General features: G+C 52.5%; 1 protein-coding gene across 1 annotated transcript in view; it reads left to right on the top strand.

The window, feature by feature from the left end:
- The window catches only part of DDC (dopa decarboxylase), a 65,453-nt gene that overhangs the window by 16,199 nt on the left and 33,877 nt on the right, over window positions 1–15,377 (top strand). Inside the window, exon 6 of the mRNA XM_007094768.3 lies at window positions 10,921–10,987. Within this exon, the coding sequence (XP_007094830.2) occupies window positions 10,921–10,987 (67 nt within the window). The remainder of the gene's footprint in view (window positions 1–10,920; window positions 10,988–15,377) is intronic.

The raw sequence follows: 15,377 nt of genomic DNA, 5'->3' as shown, positions 1-15,377 counted from the left end.
AAATGCATAAGCCCATTGGCATCCTTCTCCCATCACCTCTGGTGGGATGTCACTCATCAGTCTCACTGTGACTTTTAGAGGTAATGTGGCAATGTGACTTCTTTCACCCTCTGATTGCTTGCAGTATTTGCCTTCTGTCTTTGCGTCTAGGCAGCTCTACTAGGATGAAAGTTGATTGCTTCTTCGTGCTTATTCTCCTTGGGTTTCACAGAGCTTCCAGAATCTGTAATTTGTCACTTGTCCTCAGTGTAGGGAAATTCTTACGCATAATCTCTCCAAAGTTTGCTTCTGCACATTCTTCCCTCCCCTTCTGGGACTCTGCACAGGTGTTGGGTTGTCCCTCCCAGCGCCCATGACCTCTGATGCTCTTCTGTATACCTGCCACCCATTCTTTTTTGTTTTTAATTTTTTTTAATGTTTATTTATTTTTGAGACCGAGAGAGACAGAGCATGAGTGGGGGAGGGGCAGAGAAAGAGAGGGAGACACAGAATCCAAAGCAGGCTCCAGGCTCTGAGCTGTCAGCACAGACCCTGACTCGGGGCTTGAACTCGTCAACTGCGAGATCATGACCTGAGCCAAAGTCGGATGCTCAACCGACTGAGCCACCCAGGCGCCCCCTGCTTCCCTCCATTCTTAAAATCCCTATGCTCAATCCCTATGTACAATTTACCCCTATTTATCGTTCACCAAGTCTTTCTCTAGTTATGTCTGGCTGATACATGAATATGTCATGTTCTTGGTTTAAAATATTGGAAGGTTTTAAGTTCTTATTTTGAACACTTGTAGATTAAAGAGAAAATAACAAGGTTCATATGCAGAGACCCCCCTCGTCCCTTTCACCCAGTTTCCCCCCGTTGTTACAGCTTGCACACGATAGTGCAGTAACAGAACCCAGAAGCTGACATTGTGTGCGTGTAGTCTTATGTCATTGTCACGCGTGTAAGTTCATGTCACCTCCCCCCACCCCCACAGCCAGGATGCAGAACTTCTCCATCACCACAAAGATGTCCCCTCCCCACCTCTTCACACACGCTAATGCCCTGCTGTCCTCACTTTGAGCGTGTTATACACACACAATCACAAAGCCTGTCGCCTTTTGCAGCCGGCTTTTCTCACTCGGCATAATGACCTTGAGGTCTGTCCAGAGTGTGGCATGAATCGATACACGGTTATTTTTACTGACTCACAACAGCAGTTTGGCACCACCTTCTTGGTAACCCAGCCTGTTTAACCATTTACCTACTGAGGACATCAGAGTTGTTTCCAGGGTTGGGTGATTGCACATAAAGAGTCCAAAAACACAAAACTGAAAATAAAGCTTCCGTGACCATTCACACATAGGTATTTGGGTGAACGTATGTTTTCATTTCTCTGGCAAAAATTCCCAAGAACGCAATTGAGTGTGATATGCTAGCTGTGAGTTTATTTACCTTTTCAAGAAACTGTCAAACTGTTTTCCAGAGAGGCTGTACCATTTTATGCCTCTACCAATGATGTGTGAGGAATTAAGGCTGTGCGTCCTCAACAGCATTTGTTATTCACCATTTTTAAATTCTAGGTGTTTTGGTAGGACAGTAGGGATATCATCGTTTGCATTTCCCTGATGACTAATGATGTCGAACATCTTTCGGTGTGTTTCTTTGCCACCCATATGGCCTTGGCAGTGAAATGTGTCTTCATGTCCTTTGCCCATGTTTAATTGGATGGATTAATTTTTAAAAAATTTAACGTTTATTCATTTTTGAGACACAAAGAGAGACAGAGCGTGAGCAGGGCAGGGGCAGAGAGAGGGAGACACAGAATTAGAAGCAGGCTCCAGTCTCCGAGCTGTCAGCGCAGAGCCCGACGTGGGGCTCGAACCCATGAACCGTGAGATCATGACCTGAGCCGAAGTCGGACGCTCAACCGACTGAGCCACCCAGGAGCCCCAGCTCTCTCTTTTTTTTTTTAAATCACCAAATAGTATCTCATTGTTTGGATGTACCTATTGAAGGACATTAATATCCCGCACCCACCTCTGACTCAGAGGTTTTCCAGTACCATTGAACAATTACCTCGATCTGATACTATCTACCTGGATAGTGGACTATTCGATCCCACAGTCTTACAAGACTGCCTCACTTCAGTTGCCAGTTGTAACTCCAGGTTGTCACCTGTCACCTGACCAACTGCTATAGATCAGAAATTCCAGCGACCCCCTCCCTTGGGTTTGATTAATTTGTTAGAGCAGCTCACAGAACTCAGACATCTTACTTGCTAAATCACTGGTTCGTTAGAGAAAGATAAAACTCAGGAAGGACCAGGTGGAGGAAACGTGGGGGGGGGCAAGATCTGGGGAAGGGGCGTGGAACTTCCATGTCCTCTCCTGGTCCCACTGTCCCCAAGTCTCCACCTGTTCACTGGCCCTCAGGTTCTACCAACCCGCTTTTGGGGTGTTATAGAGGCTTCATTACATAGGCATGACGGGTTGAATCACGGATCATTGGTGATTGAACTCAATCTTCAACGCCCTCCCCTCCCTAGAGGTCAGGGTTGGGACTTAACAGTTCCAATGCTCCAGTAACAGGATTGGTTCCCTTGAGAGCCAGCCAGCATCCTTAGGTGACCTAGCCGCTTCTCATTAACATGACAAAAGACGCCTTTATGGACTTCCTGGCTTATTCAGTTCCAAGGGTTTTAGGAGCTCTGTGCCGGAAATGGGGACAAAGACCAAATATATATATATTTCTTATTATAAATGACAATATCACAGACATCTCGGTTGCTTCCGAATTTCGGTAATTATTTGAAGAGTGCTATGAGCATCAAGTGCAGGTTTTTGTGTGGACACAGTTTTCAACTCATCTGGGTAAATGAACAGGAACGCACATAATTGCTTGGTCGTATGGTAAGAGAACATTTGGTTTTTATGAGAAACTGCCAGACTCTTCCAAAGCAGCTGTACCATTTTGCATTTCTACGAGCCATGAAATCAGAGTTACTGTTTTGCCACATCCGCACCAGCATTTGGTGTTGTCGGTGTTTTCAATTTTAGCCGTTCCCATAGGTGGCTGTTGGTATCTGAAAGTTGTTTTCATTTCAGACTCCCTACCGACGTACCCCGTAGAAGATTTTGTCATATGCTTATCTGACGTTTGAATATCTTCTTTGGTGAGGTGTCAGTTCCGATCTTTCGCCCCTGTGTTAGTTGGGTTGTTTATTTTCTTGTTGGGTTTGAGGACTTCCTTTTATAATTTGGATACCAGTCCTTTATCAAGAGATGCGTTTGGCAAATATATTCTCCCAATGGGTAGCTTTTCATTCTCTGCAATGTCTTTTGTGGAGCAGGAGTTTCTGATTTTCCTCAAGTCTGTCTCATCAATGTTTTCTTTCTTGGATCCTGCCTTTGGTGTGGTGGCCACAAATTCATCGCCGCACCCAAGAGGATGTAGGTTTTCTCCCGTGTCATCATTTAGGCATTTTACATTTTACATTTAGGTCTGTGATCCACTTTGAGTTAGTTTTTGTGAGGGGGGTAAGGTCGGTGGCCAGATGCAGTTGTGTTTTGGGCTTTGAATGTCCAGTTATTCCAACACGATTCGCTAATGGCAGGGATATTAGTGGGAGGCAGATGATGTATTATTTATCCAAAATGTTCCCTGCTCCCTTTTGCCCATTTATGTGCTCCTTCATTAGGATGTGAGCCTTTACTTACACTAGAATTTACATTTTTTTTTAATTTTTTTTTTTTAACGTTTATTTATTTTTGAGACAGAGAGAGATAGAGCATGAACGGGGGAGGGGCAGAGAGAGAGGGAGACACAGAATCGGAAGCAGGCTCCAGGCTCTGAGCCATCAGCCCAGAGCCCGACACGGGGCTCGAACTCGCGGACCGCGAGATCGTGACCTGAGCTGAAGTCGGACACCCAACCGACTGAGCCACCCAGGCGCCCCTTAAATTTTTTTTAACGTTTATTTATTTTTTTGAGACAGAGAGAGACAGAGCACGAACGGGGGAGGTCAGAGAGAGGGAGACACAGAATCTGAAACAGGCTCCAGGCTCTGAGCTGTCAGCCCAGAGCCCGACGCGGGGCTCGAACCCACGGACCGCGAGATCATGACCTGAGCCGAAGTCGGCCACTTAACCCACTGAGCCACCCAGGCGCCCCTAGAATTTACATTTTAATTACAGTCTTATATGTACCTGGCTTCGTGATTAGTTAATTCTGTGTGACTTATAATGGCAATACCAAAAACCAATGGTGTACTGAATGATAAGATCCCCCTCACCCATTTCCTCACCAATGTCAAAAGCTCTAATTTCTCTTAGTGCTTTTTTTCTTCATCTTTGATGGAAATCCAGATAGGTCTATGGAGTGATACAATGATCCAGAATGTTTTAGGGACGAGAGGTAGGGAAAGACTGAGTTTCATCTTATTTCATATAGAATTTTGTGGTCTTCCCTCGGGAATCGTGAGAAAAAAAAATTTGTATTGTCCTTATTTGAATATGCTCTACAGGATGTTGTCCCGAACACACATGTATTCATCACATATTCGTGATTCTGCACCAAGGAAGGGAGATCAGAACATGCGTTCATAATTCAGTGGTGGGATTTCGGAAGGCAGCATAGCATTTCACTTTGGCCACCGCTCTGTGCCCGTGACTTTGCGAGGACTTTGCAACAAGGCATCCTTTGGAGGCATTTCAGAGGGGCCGAAGCCTTTGTCGGGACATTTTAGGAGGCAGCTACCCTGAGTACGTTTTATAATCCTTGTTGGTGGGCTCTCAGGCAAATGGTGGACCAAGTCGTGGTCTTAGCAGCAGGTGCTGGATACATCCACTCGTTGTATTTCACAACTTACCCTGATGGGATGTGTAATAGTCGCCGATTCATTCACGTGTATTGGGTAACCGCTGCATGCTGGGCCTGTGGGCTGCGGATGACGGGGCCCTTGAGGATCTTATGGGTCAGACAGAGACGCTAAGTGAACAGTCATTCGCAGAAGGTGCAGCGTGATCAGCGAAACAAGCAAGCCAGTCGTTGTCACCATGGGAACACGGGGATCAGGAAAGAGTTGCTATGGGAGCCAGTCTTGGAAAAGTGAGGGATGTAGGCTGAGCCGGGGCGGGAGTGGGGTGGGGGTGCTGTTCATGGGCTGCTTGGGTCACACACTCCAGGGAAAGGAAATAGCGATGAGAATGTATTGCATCCAGCAGACCGAAGGGCAAGACAGGCTCAGAACTTGCTAGAGCCACGAAAGTTGCACTGTGACGTGATCCCAGAGTTCCCGCTTCACGCACCGTGTTGCACTGCTGTCCGCAGGAGGGCGGGGAGATCACGGATGTGAGGTCCCAGAAGCTGCGAGGGTCTTCACCGCCCGGGGCAGGAGTGTACGGAGGGGTGTAGGAGGCGGGCTGCAGAGGCAGTGGTGAGGAGATCATGAGGGGATGAGCGTGAGGAAGACGGGCCTTCCCTAAGGGCAACACATAGTCACTAAGGGAGTTTTTAGCTGAAGAGAGACACAGGCTGATGAGTATTTTCAGAACCCCTCTGGTGGCAGAGAGGCTCAGGTGGGCTTTGAAGCCTGGTGGGCAGAGCTCGGTGATGAATTGGCCTCCGGTGGTCTGTCCGTTATCACAGAGGCCTCAGACTGGGTGACTGTCTTCAGTCGGCATCAATTCAAAGTTACCCTACAAAACGACCCCCACACACGGCAGTGGCCTCCCCGGGGAGGGGGCGAGGTGGTGCAGAACACGGCGGGTGTGCAGAAATGAGCCCAAAGTGTGTGCCTACGCTCAGGGAAGAGGCCTGGTAAGAAGGGGAGATCCAAGTATTTGGGGGAAGACCACTCAGCGTCAGGAAGAACACACCCCAGTTTTATTTTCCTGAAGGGAGACTGGGCACCCGACGGAGGCGCCATGTTGGAATTTGGCTCTCGAGCCCAAGATTCCGGCTAACGTTTGAGGGCACCTGTGGCGGTCTGGCAGGAGCCGCAAACGCGGGCTGATCCCATGTTTCAGAGCACAGGCAGGTTTGCGGGCTCCTCCATAGGCACCTCCCTCTCTGTCCAGCGAAGGTCCGGGCCTTTAGGCCACGCGTGTGCCGGCCCCTTGGGGACCAATGAAGGGTGGGTCCCTTTCCCGAGGGAGTGGTTCTTGGTGGGAAGGTACACGTTCCCCAGTCTCTGCACTCTCTGGTCAGCGCTATACACACAGAGGGAAAGGGTGTGATTAACCCTCCAGGGGAGACAGGCGAACGCTTTGGCTAAGAGATCGCAGGTAAGCCGTGTGCTTAGGGGATAACGCAGGCAGCGCTGACAGGCACAGTCCCCTTCTTGTGGAAGAAAAGATTACGACAAAGGCACAGAGGCCTGAGAGGTCACAGGAGGCTCGAGGACCTGCGGTAGGTTTGGTATCTTAAACGGATCCCTCAACCAAGGGACCCCGAAGCCAGAGAGAGATCTAGAAGGGCTGCAGCTTGGACTTGGACGTATCGCCCGGTTGTTCCGTTGAAGCCGTCCATCCGGTGGGTCACAATTCTGAATAACAACCACGTGCATAATTCTGAGATGCAGACCCAACGCCTTCCGTACATTTGCGAAGTGACTGCAGACGTCTCAGGATCCGGGGACCTCTGCTGAGAGCACGGGCACGTTTGGCAGGTCTGCACCGGGGCCGATCCACGGACTTGCGTGGGGCTTGTAACAGTCTCCCTTTCTTCCCTGTGGGGGTTTGCGGTCCTTAGAGCCGACTTGACAAGGTCCGGCCATGGGCAGAGGGCTGTGCCCCCAGTGCGTGTCAGAGCCACGGCAACGAGGGCAGGGAGGCAGGTCTGCCCCCGAAGGGGACGTGCGCCTGGGGCCGCAGAACCACTGCGGGCTCTCAGGGGAGGGGTGCCTGCACTGTCCCTGCCCTCCCTCCCCCTGCACAAATGTGATTATGGCACCGAGGCACAGCCCAAATCAGGTTAGCGTCACTGAGCTGAGCCGGGGTAATCAGACCCCGGAGTGGAGCAGGTGCTGGGCTTCTGGGAATTAGGACGAGCTGACCGTAGCCATCTAGAACACAGCAGGCCAGGCCCTGCCACCCGCCAGCCCGGTCCTCACTGCCCGTCCACGGGCTGGGTCAGCGGGGGGCAGGGGGGGCCCGGCCCGGCTCAGGGCGCCAGGCTCTTTCTGTAGCTGGCAGGACAACGAGAGTTCATCACACCGGGGTTCATAATGCTGATCTGTTCCCGCCCCTCTGTGTGTCCACGATCCCCTGGCAAGGACTCACTTAAGCCAACTGTAAAGTACAGATCGTAGACCTACCCGGCTCCTGCAGCTCTTGAGGCCCCTGTGTATACTCTGCAGAGCCCCAGGCCGGGCCTAGTCAGTGCTCAGCACACCCACCCGCTTGCCTCCCAACTGAGGTCGCGTCCAAGACGAAGCAGGATTTTATTGTTTTGTTTTTTTTTACAGAAACGCTCCATACTCAGGACAAAAACATCAAGAATGAAGGTTTACCTTATGGGACCCAAAATCGCATCTTAAGACACAAGCACTATTGGGGTGCCTGGGGGGGGGGCGCTGAGTCGATTAAGCGTCCAACTTCAGCTCAGGTCGGGATCTCATGGTTTGTGGGTTCGAGCCCCATATTGGGCTCTGTGCTGACAGCTCGGAGCCTGGAGTCTGCTTCCGATTCTGTGTCTCCCTCTCTCTCTCTCTCTGCCCCTCCTCTGCTCGCACTCTGTCTCTCTCGAAAAAAATAAATAAACATTAAAGAAAAAGTTTAAGAGACAAGCACCATTAATATTTGGTGGATATCATCTCAGACACTCTCCTGTGCAAATGGTCACAGATAGAAAATAATTCTCACAAGGGGATATTTACCATATATGTTGTCTTTTTTAAAAAAAATGTTTTTTAATGTTTATTTATTTTCAAGAGGGAGAGAGGGAGAGAGCGCAAGCAGGGGAGGGCAGAGAGAAGGAGACACAGAATCCAAAGCAGGCTCCAGGCTCTGAGCTGTCAGCACAGAGCCTGATGCGGGGCTTGAACCCATGAACCGTGAGATCATGACCTGAGCTAAAGTCGGACGCTTAACCGCTGAGCCACCCAGGCGCCCCCCGTATATGTCATCTTAAAAACACAAGTGATTGCATTTATTTCGATTAGAATTTGTGGAAAACCAGATGAAACTGAAGGCACTGCTGAACAAGAGACAGGTCGTTCCTAAGAGATGGTTAAGATTGAGAAAAATACGTGACACACAATAGCAGGATGGTTGAGCCGTTCTGTGGTTTTTTTTTTTTTTAACCTGTATAATTGTTTGCTATTCCTTTAGCGACACGAAGCCTTTTAAGCGTCTCGGGTTCTATCTGCCAAACTGGGTGCCTTAGATGAAGCATTTTGGTCTTCAGTTTTAAATCAGGAAGCAAATGCAAATACAAGGGGAAAAGAGCACGCTGACCTGAAGTCCCATTAAATGAGTCATCTCGTGAAAATGAGGCGACGCGGAGGGTGGGTGACGAGGGGGCGCGTGCGGCGGTGGGAAGGAAGGGGGCTGAGGCACCACGATGTGGTGCATCTAGACCCAGTGGGACCTTGTAGGCTGGGCAGGCCCACCCCCGATGCCTTTGTGCTGTAAGTGGGCAAACAGAAGTCCGGCTGGCTGCAGGTGAGAGGCAGAGGTGGGCCTCCAACCCAGGTGTTTTTGCCCCAAGTGCATGGCTTAAATGTCGGTGTATTCATCGTGCATTTTTGTTTTCTGTATGTCTGAGGCTTTGACACCTTAAGGACCTTGCTCACCCTGCAGGGACAGCCCCTCCCAGGACTAGCCAATTCCTGGAGATGGTAATGGGTTGCCTTTCACCAAACTAACCAACCCAGAGCCCACACCCCAATCCATTTCCTCTATGGGGCTCTTCCTCTCCAGGCCTCTACCCCCCGCCCTCATCACCCCAGAGCCAGGGACACTAGGGACAGCTAGGGACAGCCCCCTTTGCCTTGGGGCCCATTGAAATTGATCAAAACAACCAACCCTCCACCCACTCACCCTGCCTCACCTGCTTCTTCCTGTGGGAACCGCAGGAAAGGTTCCCGTCCATGCTGCCCCTCTCCCTGTGCCTCCTGATGGTCCTGTACCTTCCCCGTGTGGCCCTGCATGGCACAGCATGGCCCCGCCTCTTGGGAACGGCACGGAAGACAAGCTATCCTGCCAACGGTACTAGGTTCCCAATCTGTTGGCTTCACCGCCCCTGAATAATAATAGAGCACTTGAAACACTCTGTTCCCTCTCAGGGGCCCAAATCCATTGCTGAGGTGAGTCCTGCCAGAGTCTGGCCAGGGCCTGCTTTGGAATCACTCCCTGCCGCTGGGCAGAGGACAACTCTGGTCCCCAGGCAGCTACTGTTTGGCCCAGGTGACAGTGTGAGCAGCGAGCCAGGACTTGTCAGCTGAACCATCCTTGGGGCAGGTACAATGCCTCCTTGGCAGGAGCGCTTTGATTTTCTCTGGCAAATTGGGTTCTCAGGTCAAGTGCAGGTGGCCCTCAGTGAAATGAAACCAGAAGGGCCTCCGACCAGGTTCTCAGGTTTACTAGTTTGTGCGGGTTTCTGCCCTTTGTGTCTTTACGTCTGTTCTCAGGGCCCGTGGCACCGCCGGGGTATTCCTGGGGGCTCGGGAAAGAGCTGAGTTGGATTCTCAAATCAGATTGAATGAAAATTCGCACTCTTGTCACACCGAGGGAGAAATTTCATCGTCCAGATGGCGCTGGCGTCGTAAATCAATTAGGCCCTTTGGTGTCATAAACACAACGTGCTTTTCATTCACTTGGCAAGTGATCGGTTCCTATTCCATGTTCAGCAAAGTGCAAACTCCTAGCAATACAAAGAAATAAGATGCAGAGGGTGCCTGGGTGGCTCAGTCGGTTGGGTGTCTGACTTTGGCTCAGGTCATGATCTCGTGGTTCATGAGTTTGAGCCCCACTGACAGTGCAAAGCCTGCTTGGGATTCTCTCTCTCTCCCTCTCTCTCCCTCTCTCTCTGCCTCTCCCCTGCTGGCGCTCTCTCTCTCTCTCTCAAAATAAATAAACTTAAAAAAAAAAGAAAAGAAAGAAAGAAGATTCGAACTGACCTGGCTTCAGCAGCTTCATGGGTCCAGAGAGACAGCCGTGGGTGTGGGGAAACCGGTCAGACGGTATCTGTGTTATCACCATGTTCCAAGGTGCTCAGAGGCCAGGAGCGGCCACAGGAATCGGGGCCACATTTCCCACTTGTGTGACCAACTGTGCCCAACGCTTTCTTGGAGCACACCTTTAAAAATTGTTTTCAGCATCTGTAGGGCTTTCTCATGAATCTAGGTAGAGCAAATCTGCATCTTTGAGGGTTGAAATTCCCTTCGGAGTGGTGCCATTTAGAAGGAAGGAGAGCGCATGAAAGCTGGTGGGCAGGACTCCGGGTCAAACTCTTGGGGTGGCTCTGAGCTGCCCGCGAGGCTGTTCCAGGGTGGTCAGAGCAAGGTTCCCACTGTTCTGCCGTGCACTCTGCCACACGCACCAGACTAAGACGGAGCTCCACACCTCCCATTCGCAGAAGCAACGATTCGCCATAACTGTAGTTCATATACATGCTCTTATTGGTCAACCAGAGCACAGGAGACACGGTCCGTGGGGCCAAGGGCTTCATTCCTGGATGCACGGGGAGTCCCGTGCAAATACTGTTTCCAGCCTCGCAGCCTAGTTTTCTGTGTGAAGATGTCTCTCCACCTGCTGGGAAGCTTCTGTGCGAAGACTTAAAGGTACATCCACAGATTCGTATCTTCAGCTAGCGGACGCTGATCGAACACCGAATCCGAAGCTCTGGGCTCGACCGGGGCGGGGCAGTGGTCGTGCATGAGGATGTTACGACCGTGACCAAAAAAAGGGAATAAAAAGAGGTCTGCTTTTTACTCTCCAGGTGGTGGCTACGCTGGGGACCACGTCCTGCTGCTCATTCGACAGTCTCTTAGAAGTGGGTCCGATCTGTAAGTACCTGATGGAGGTTTCTTTCGGAAAATGTTCTCAGTGTAGGAAGATATGAGGGGAACTCCTTCTCTGGGCTCTCCTCCTTCATAATATTAATGACATAAGTCATATGAGAGAATAATATGATTAAAGAGTCCAAGGCATGTTACAATATAATGTAATATGAACATAAAAATAACTTTATATGACGATGGTTTGCCGAACTCTCCTTGTTTTTTTTTTAATGTTTAAAAAAATTTTTTTAATGTTGATTTATTTTTGAAAGAGAGAGAGACAGAGTGTGAGCAGGGGAGGGGTAGAGAGAGGGGGAGACATAGAACTCGAAGCAGGTTCCAGGCTCCGAGCTCTCAGCACAGAGCCCGACGCGGGGCTCGAACCCACAAACCGTGAGATCACGACCTGAGCCAAAGTCGGACACTCAACCGCCTGAGCCACCCAGGCGCGCCTGCTGAACTCTCCTTGTATTTGCAATAGCACACATCTCATTAGCTTAAAGTGCACAAGCCCAGAAGGTGGCCCTAACTGGACAAGAGCTGAGCTTGGCTGAACCTGTACCTACACACTGTCTCCAAGAAAAGGTCCTTCCGTGCGTACGGAAGGGCTGCAAGGTTACGCCACCCAAGGGAATAAACTCGAACTTTTGGAGCGAGTCCCCCAAGGCTCATGGGGAACCTTTCAGTTAAGGCTTTCAGGTAAGTCCGACGTGTCTTCTTCTGGAATGACTGGAAGTGTGAAGCAAATGACCTAATGTGTGTAAGCAAATCAACACCAAAACCCTGGATTTCTCTGGAGAAGAATCTGCTGCCTGTGCTCTTCGGGGCCGCTCTCCTTCCCCCCCCCCACCTTCAGCACACAGGTGGTCTCCTGGGGATGACATTTCAGAGACTCCGAAAGATAGAACGTGAGTAAGGGCTCTGTTTCTAAAGGTTCCCCTTACACATGCGGCTCTGGGCACGCAGCAGGCCCAGGAGTGGGCGGTCAGGTGATGGAGACCTTCTCTTGGGCAGGGGCACGGGCTCATGACCCCTCCCCCATCCTCGGGGCATGGCCCCCCCACTCCTGTGGCTCTGGGGCAGCCGCCGCCTGCCCCAGGACGGCGGAGCTGATCATCCAAGCGGTCTGGGCTCACATGGAGGCTGTTCAAGGCCCCTGATCACGATCACGTCTTGGTGGCTTATGCTAGACAGCACTCCACCTGTGGGCACTGGCCCCCGGCCCCGTCTGCATGACCCCGCCTCTCCTCACGGGACCCCCCTGTGCCCACACTCGCACAGCTGGTGGCAGTGGTGATGGGCACGGCTTCAGGCCGTGGGCCCTCAGTTCCAAGCTTTGTCCCCCCGTCTGTACGGGGGTCGAGGAAGCAACACTTGTCATCGTCAAGCATCCGGGTTTCCCTCACAGGGCTCTTTAGAGGGAGCGCTTGTGCCCAGGAATTGGGTGAGACCCAGGGTAGCAGGTGTGCTGGGGACCGTCCGTGCTGAGGGGTGGCTGGCACGGGAGTGCCTGTTCCCACAGGATTTTTCTCCACCACATGTGATTTTTCACCACCACATTGGTGCAGAGCCCGGACTCAGAGGAGGGACTTGACCTACTGGCTCATGCCCGTGGCCAGGGCATGGGCCTCGTGAGCTGCAAACCCTTGTGAACCGGGCCAAGCCGCCGTGCACGCCTCTGACTCAGATGTCAGGCTGGGAACTGGACGTCCTGCACGGGGGCCGGCTGATGTCTCCCCGGGGCTCTTGGATTTCGGGGATTGAGGGGTTCGGCAGGGCAGAGCCCACATGGCCCCACAGGCCCTGAGCTCCAGGCTGGCCACCTGCCCACCTGCCCAGGCAGAGGATGGTCCAGCTGGTACAGTGTAGGGAAGCCTCATGAGGAAACACGCGGGCGGCGGGGACTCGAGGGGTGGGAAGCCTGAACCTTCCCTTCCGAGGGTGTCCACAATCTCCCGGCCAAGGTTCAGCTCGCTTGGGTGCTGGGTGGACCTTGGCCTGTGACAGGCGGCCCCCACGGCCTGGCCTCGGGGTCTGTGACCACCTGGCCTCTAGAGATACCCATGTTATCTGGAGGCACCAGATCGCTGCCAGCGGTCCCATACAAGACACGGATGGAGAGCTGGTGCTCTTGGCTCTTTGCCTCCCCGTGGACAGAAGAGAAACCCACCTGGAACTCCCCTTTTCTTGGGCACCTGCGAGTTCCTTCTGTGGGAGTTTTGTGCCGACTACAGGGACAGAGGGATCCTCGTGCCTCCGAGACCACCCTCAGGTTCACTAACCCTCCGGGAAGACTCACAGAATCCTCTGCAAGCATCTCATGGCCACGGTTTATTGCAGGCAGGAGGGGTGTGGGGCACAGTGTGGGGGGCGCCCAAACCCTTGTCCTCTCCCGTGAGGTTTGGGTGGCTGGCTTCCCCAGGTATGATGACTGTACACATAGAGTGAGACCCCCCCCCTCCACCAAGGAAGCTGGCCCAGCCCGCACCAATGGAGTTTTCTTGGGGCTCAGTCACTCGCTGCCCACCTGGTCGACCCTCAGTCTCCAGCTCCTGCTGGAGGTCCAGCTAACACCTGCCATCACTCGTTCCTGCAGAAGTCAGAACTCACATGGCCCAAGGCCCCCATCATCAGTCACACTGTCGCACCATCAGGGGACCAAAGACCCAGGTGGGAAAGGACTCCTATCAGGCAGGGCCCTCCACGGCTAGCGGTCGCCTCTCTGGAGCCAAGAGCTCTTCTGGACTAAAGTTAAGTCCCTGCTGTGCACCTTCCCCTGGAGGACCCCTGTCCCTGCCCTTCCGAGGACCCCGTCTTTCCCTCCCACTGCCCCCCTCTGGGTCTCTGATACATTCCGGAGTGGCAGAGTCCTGGGGGCTGGCATCATCCTGGCCCCTTCCTGAGGGCTTGGGCCGAACTTCCTCTCTGTCTGTCCTGGAGCTGACCCAGCTCACATTGGAAGGGTTGTGGTTTCTTTTTGCCTTCCTTTTTTTTTTTTTTTTTAATGTTTATTTGTTTTTGAGAGTGGGAGAAAGAGAAAGAGAGGCAGAGCGCGAGGGAAAGATCCCAAGCAGGCTCCTTGCTGTCAGCGCAGAGCCCATTGTGGGGCTCGAACCCCGTGAACCGTGAGATCATGACCTGAGCCAAAATCAAGAGTTGGACGCTTAACTGACTGAGTCACCCGGGCGCCCCATGACTTGCGGTTTCTACTCTTACCAAACGGTCCTCTCACAAGGGTGATGGAGAAGTGGAAGAAAAGAGAGCCCTTTCTCTTGCTGCTGGAACCTGGTCCCCACCTCCTACCCTCATGGCTCGTGTCCTTCCTGACTTGGCTGCCTGTTCAGGCCTTGGGGTCCTGCCCTGCCTCACCTCTTCCCTCGACGGTTCTGAACGGAGACACATGGGAGTCTCAAAGTCCCCCGAGGGGCCTCTAACAGAGAACGAAGTTTCCTGACCAGCGCAAACGGCCCCCTGGAGAGCACAGAGTGGATGTGAGATTTCATGTCTGTCCTATAAGAGCCTCTGAAGTTTCCACCTGCCCACAGCCTACGGAGCCACAGCAGTCGCACAATAAGCAACGGGAGCACTGTTGTGTTCCAGACTGGCTGAGCGGTGGTTTCCAAGCAGAAATCCCACATTGTCCTGAGGCTCTGTGCTCTCACTGGCTCCCGGCCACATCCACGTGGGGCCCTGTGGTGCCAGGGAGACGGCTCCACAAAGGGACCAGCCCACACGCCCTTCGCCTGTGAGACGTGCCTCCGGGTACACAGAGCTCACCCTCACCGTGACCCTCGGTGGCACTATCGCGTGTCCTTGGAGCGCATTTGGTCTGGATCCAACCGAGTGCTTTGATCCCTCCAATCCTGAAGCTCAGATGGAATCAAGGCTTTGAAACGCCTCTGAGAACTTGTGTCAGCAGAGCTCAGAGCCACCTGTCCCTCCTCACGGCATCGGGTGTGATTAGCGAGCATCACGCATGAGAAAGCGAGCCTTGCACCTATCAGTCGGCACAGATGCATTTGGCAGGGGCTGACTGAGCCCCGCAGGTGGTGTCTTGACCCAATACGGGCAGGGCGCCTCCTCCCCACCAAGACGCCCCAACCTTTCGTGGTTACGTGTCTCGTGATGTGCTACGTGCCCAGCACCCACGGAGGGACTCATCGCGATGATCACCCTTATTTCTCACGACCCCGAACTAGGTGTGGTAATAGGCAGTTACAGGCGGTATCTTGTCTCTCCCTGACGTTCCAGGTGTGATTTTTATACCCGTTTGCCTGGGAGGGGGCTGAGTTTGAAAGGACGTAAGGCCATAGAGCTGCTGGGTCGTTGGAGGCAGGGGTTGAACCCAGACAGTCCCAACTGAGGGAGCAAATTTAATCAGGATGCTATTCCACCT

The sequence above is a fragment of the Panthera tigris genome, chromosome A2, assembly GCF_018350195.1.
Source record: "Panthera tigris isolate Pti1 chromosome A2, P.tigris_Pti1_mat1.1, whole genome shotgun sequence".
In the NCBI taxonomy this organism is placed as follows: Eukaryota; Metazoa; Chordata; class Mammalia; order Carnivora; family Felidae; genus Panthera; species Panthera tigris.
This window is presented reverse-complemented; position numbering and strand designations above follow the sequence as displayed.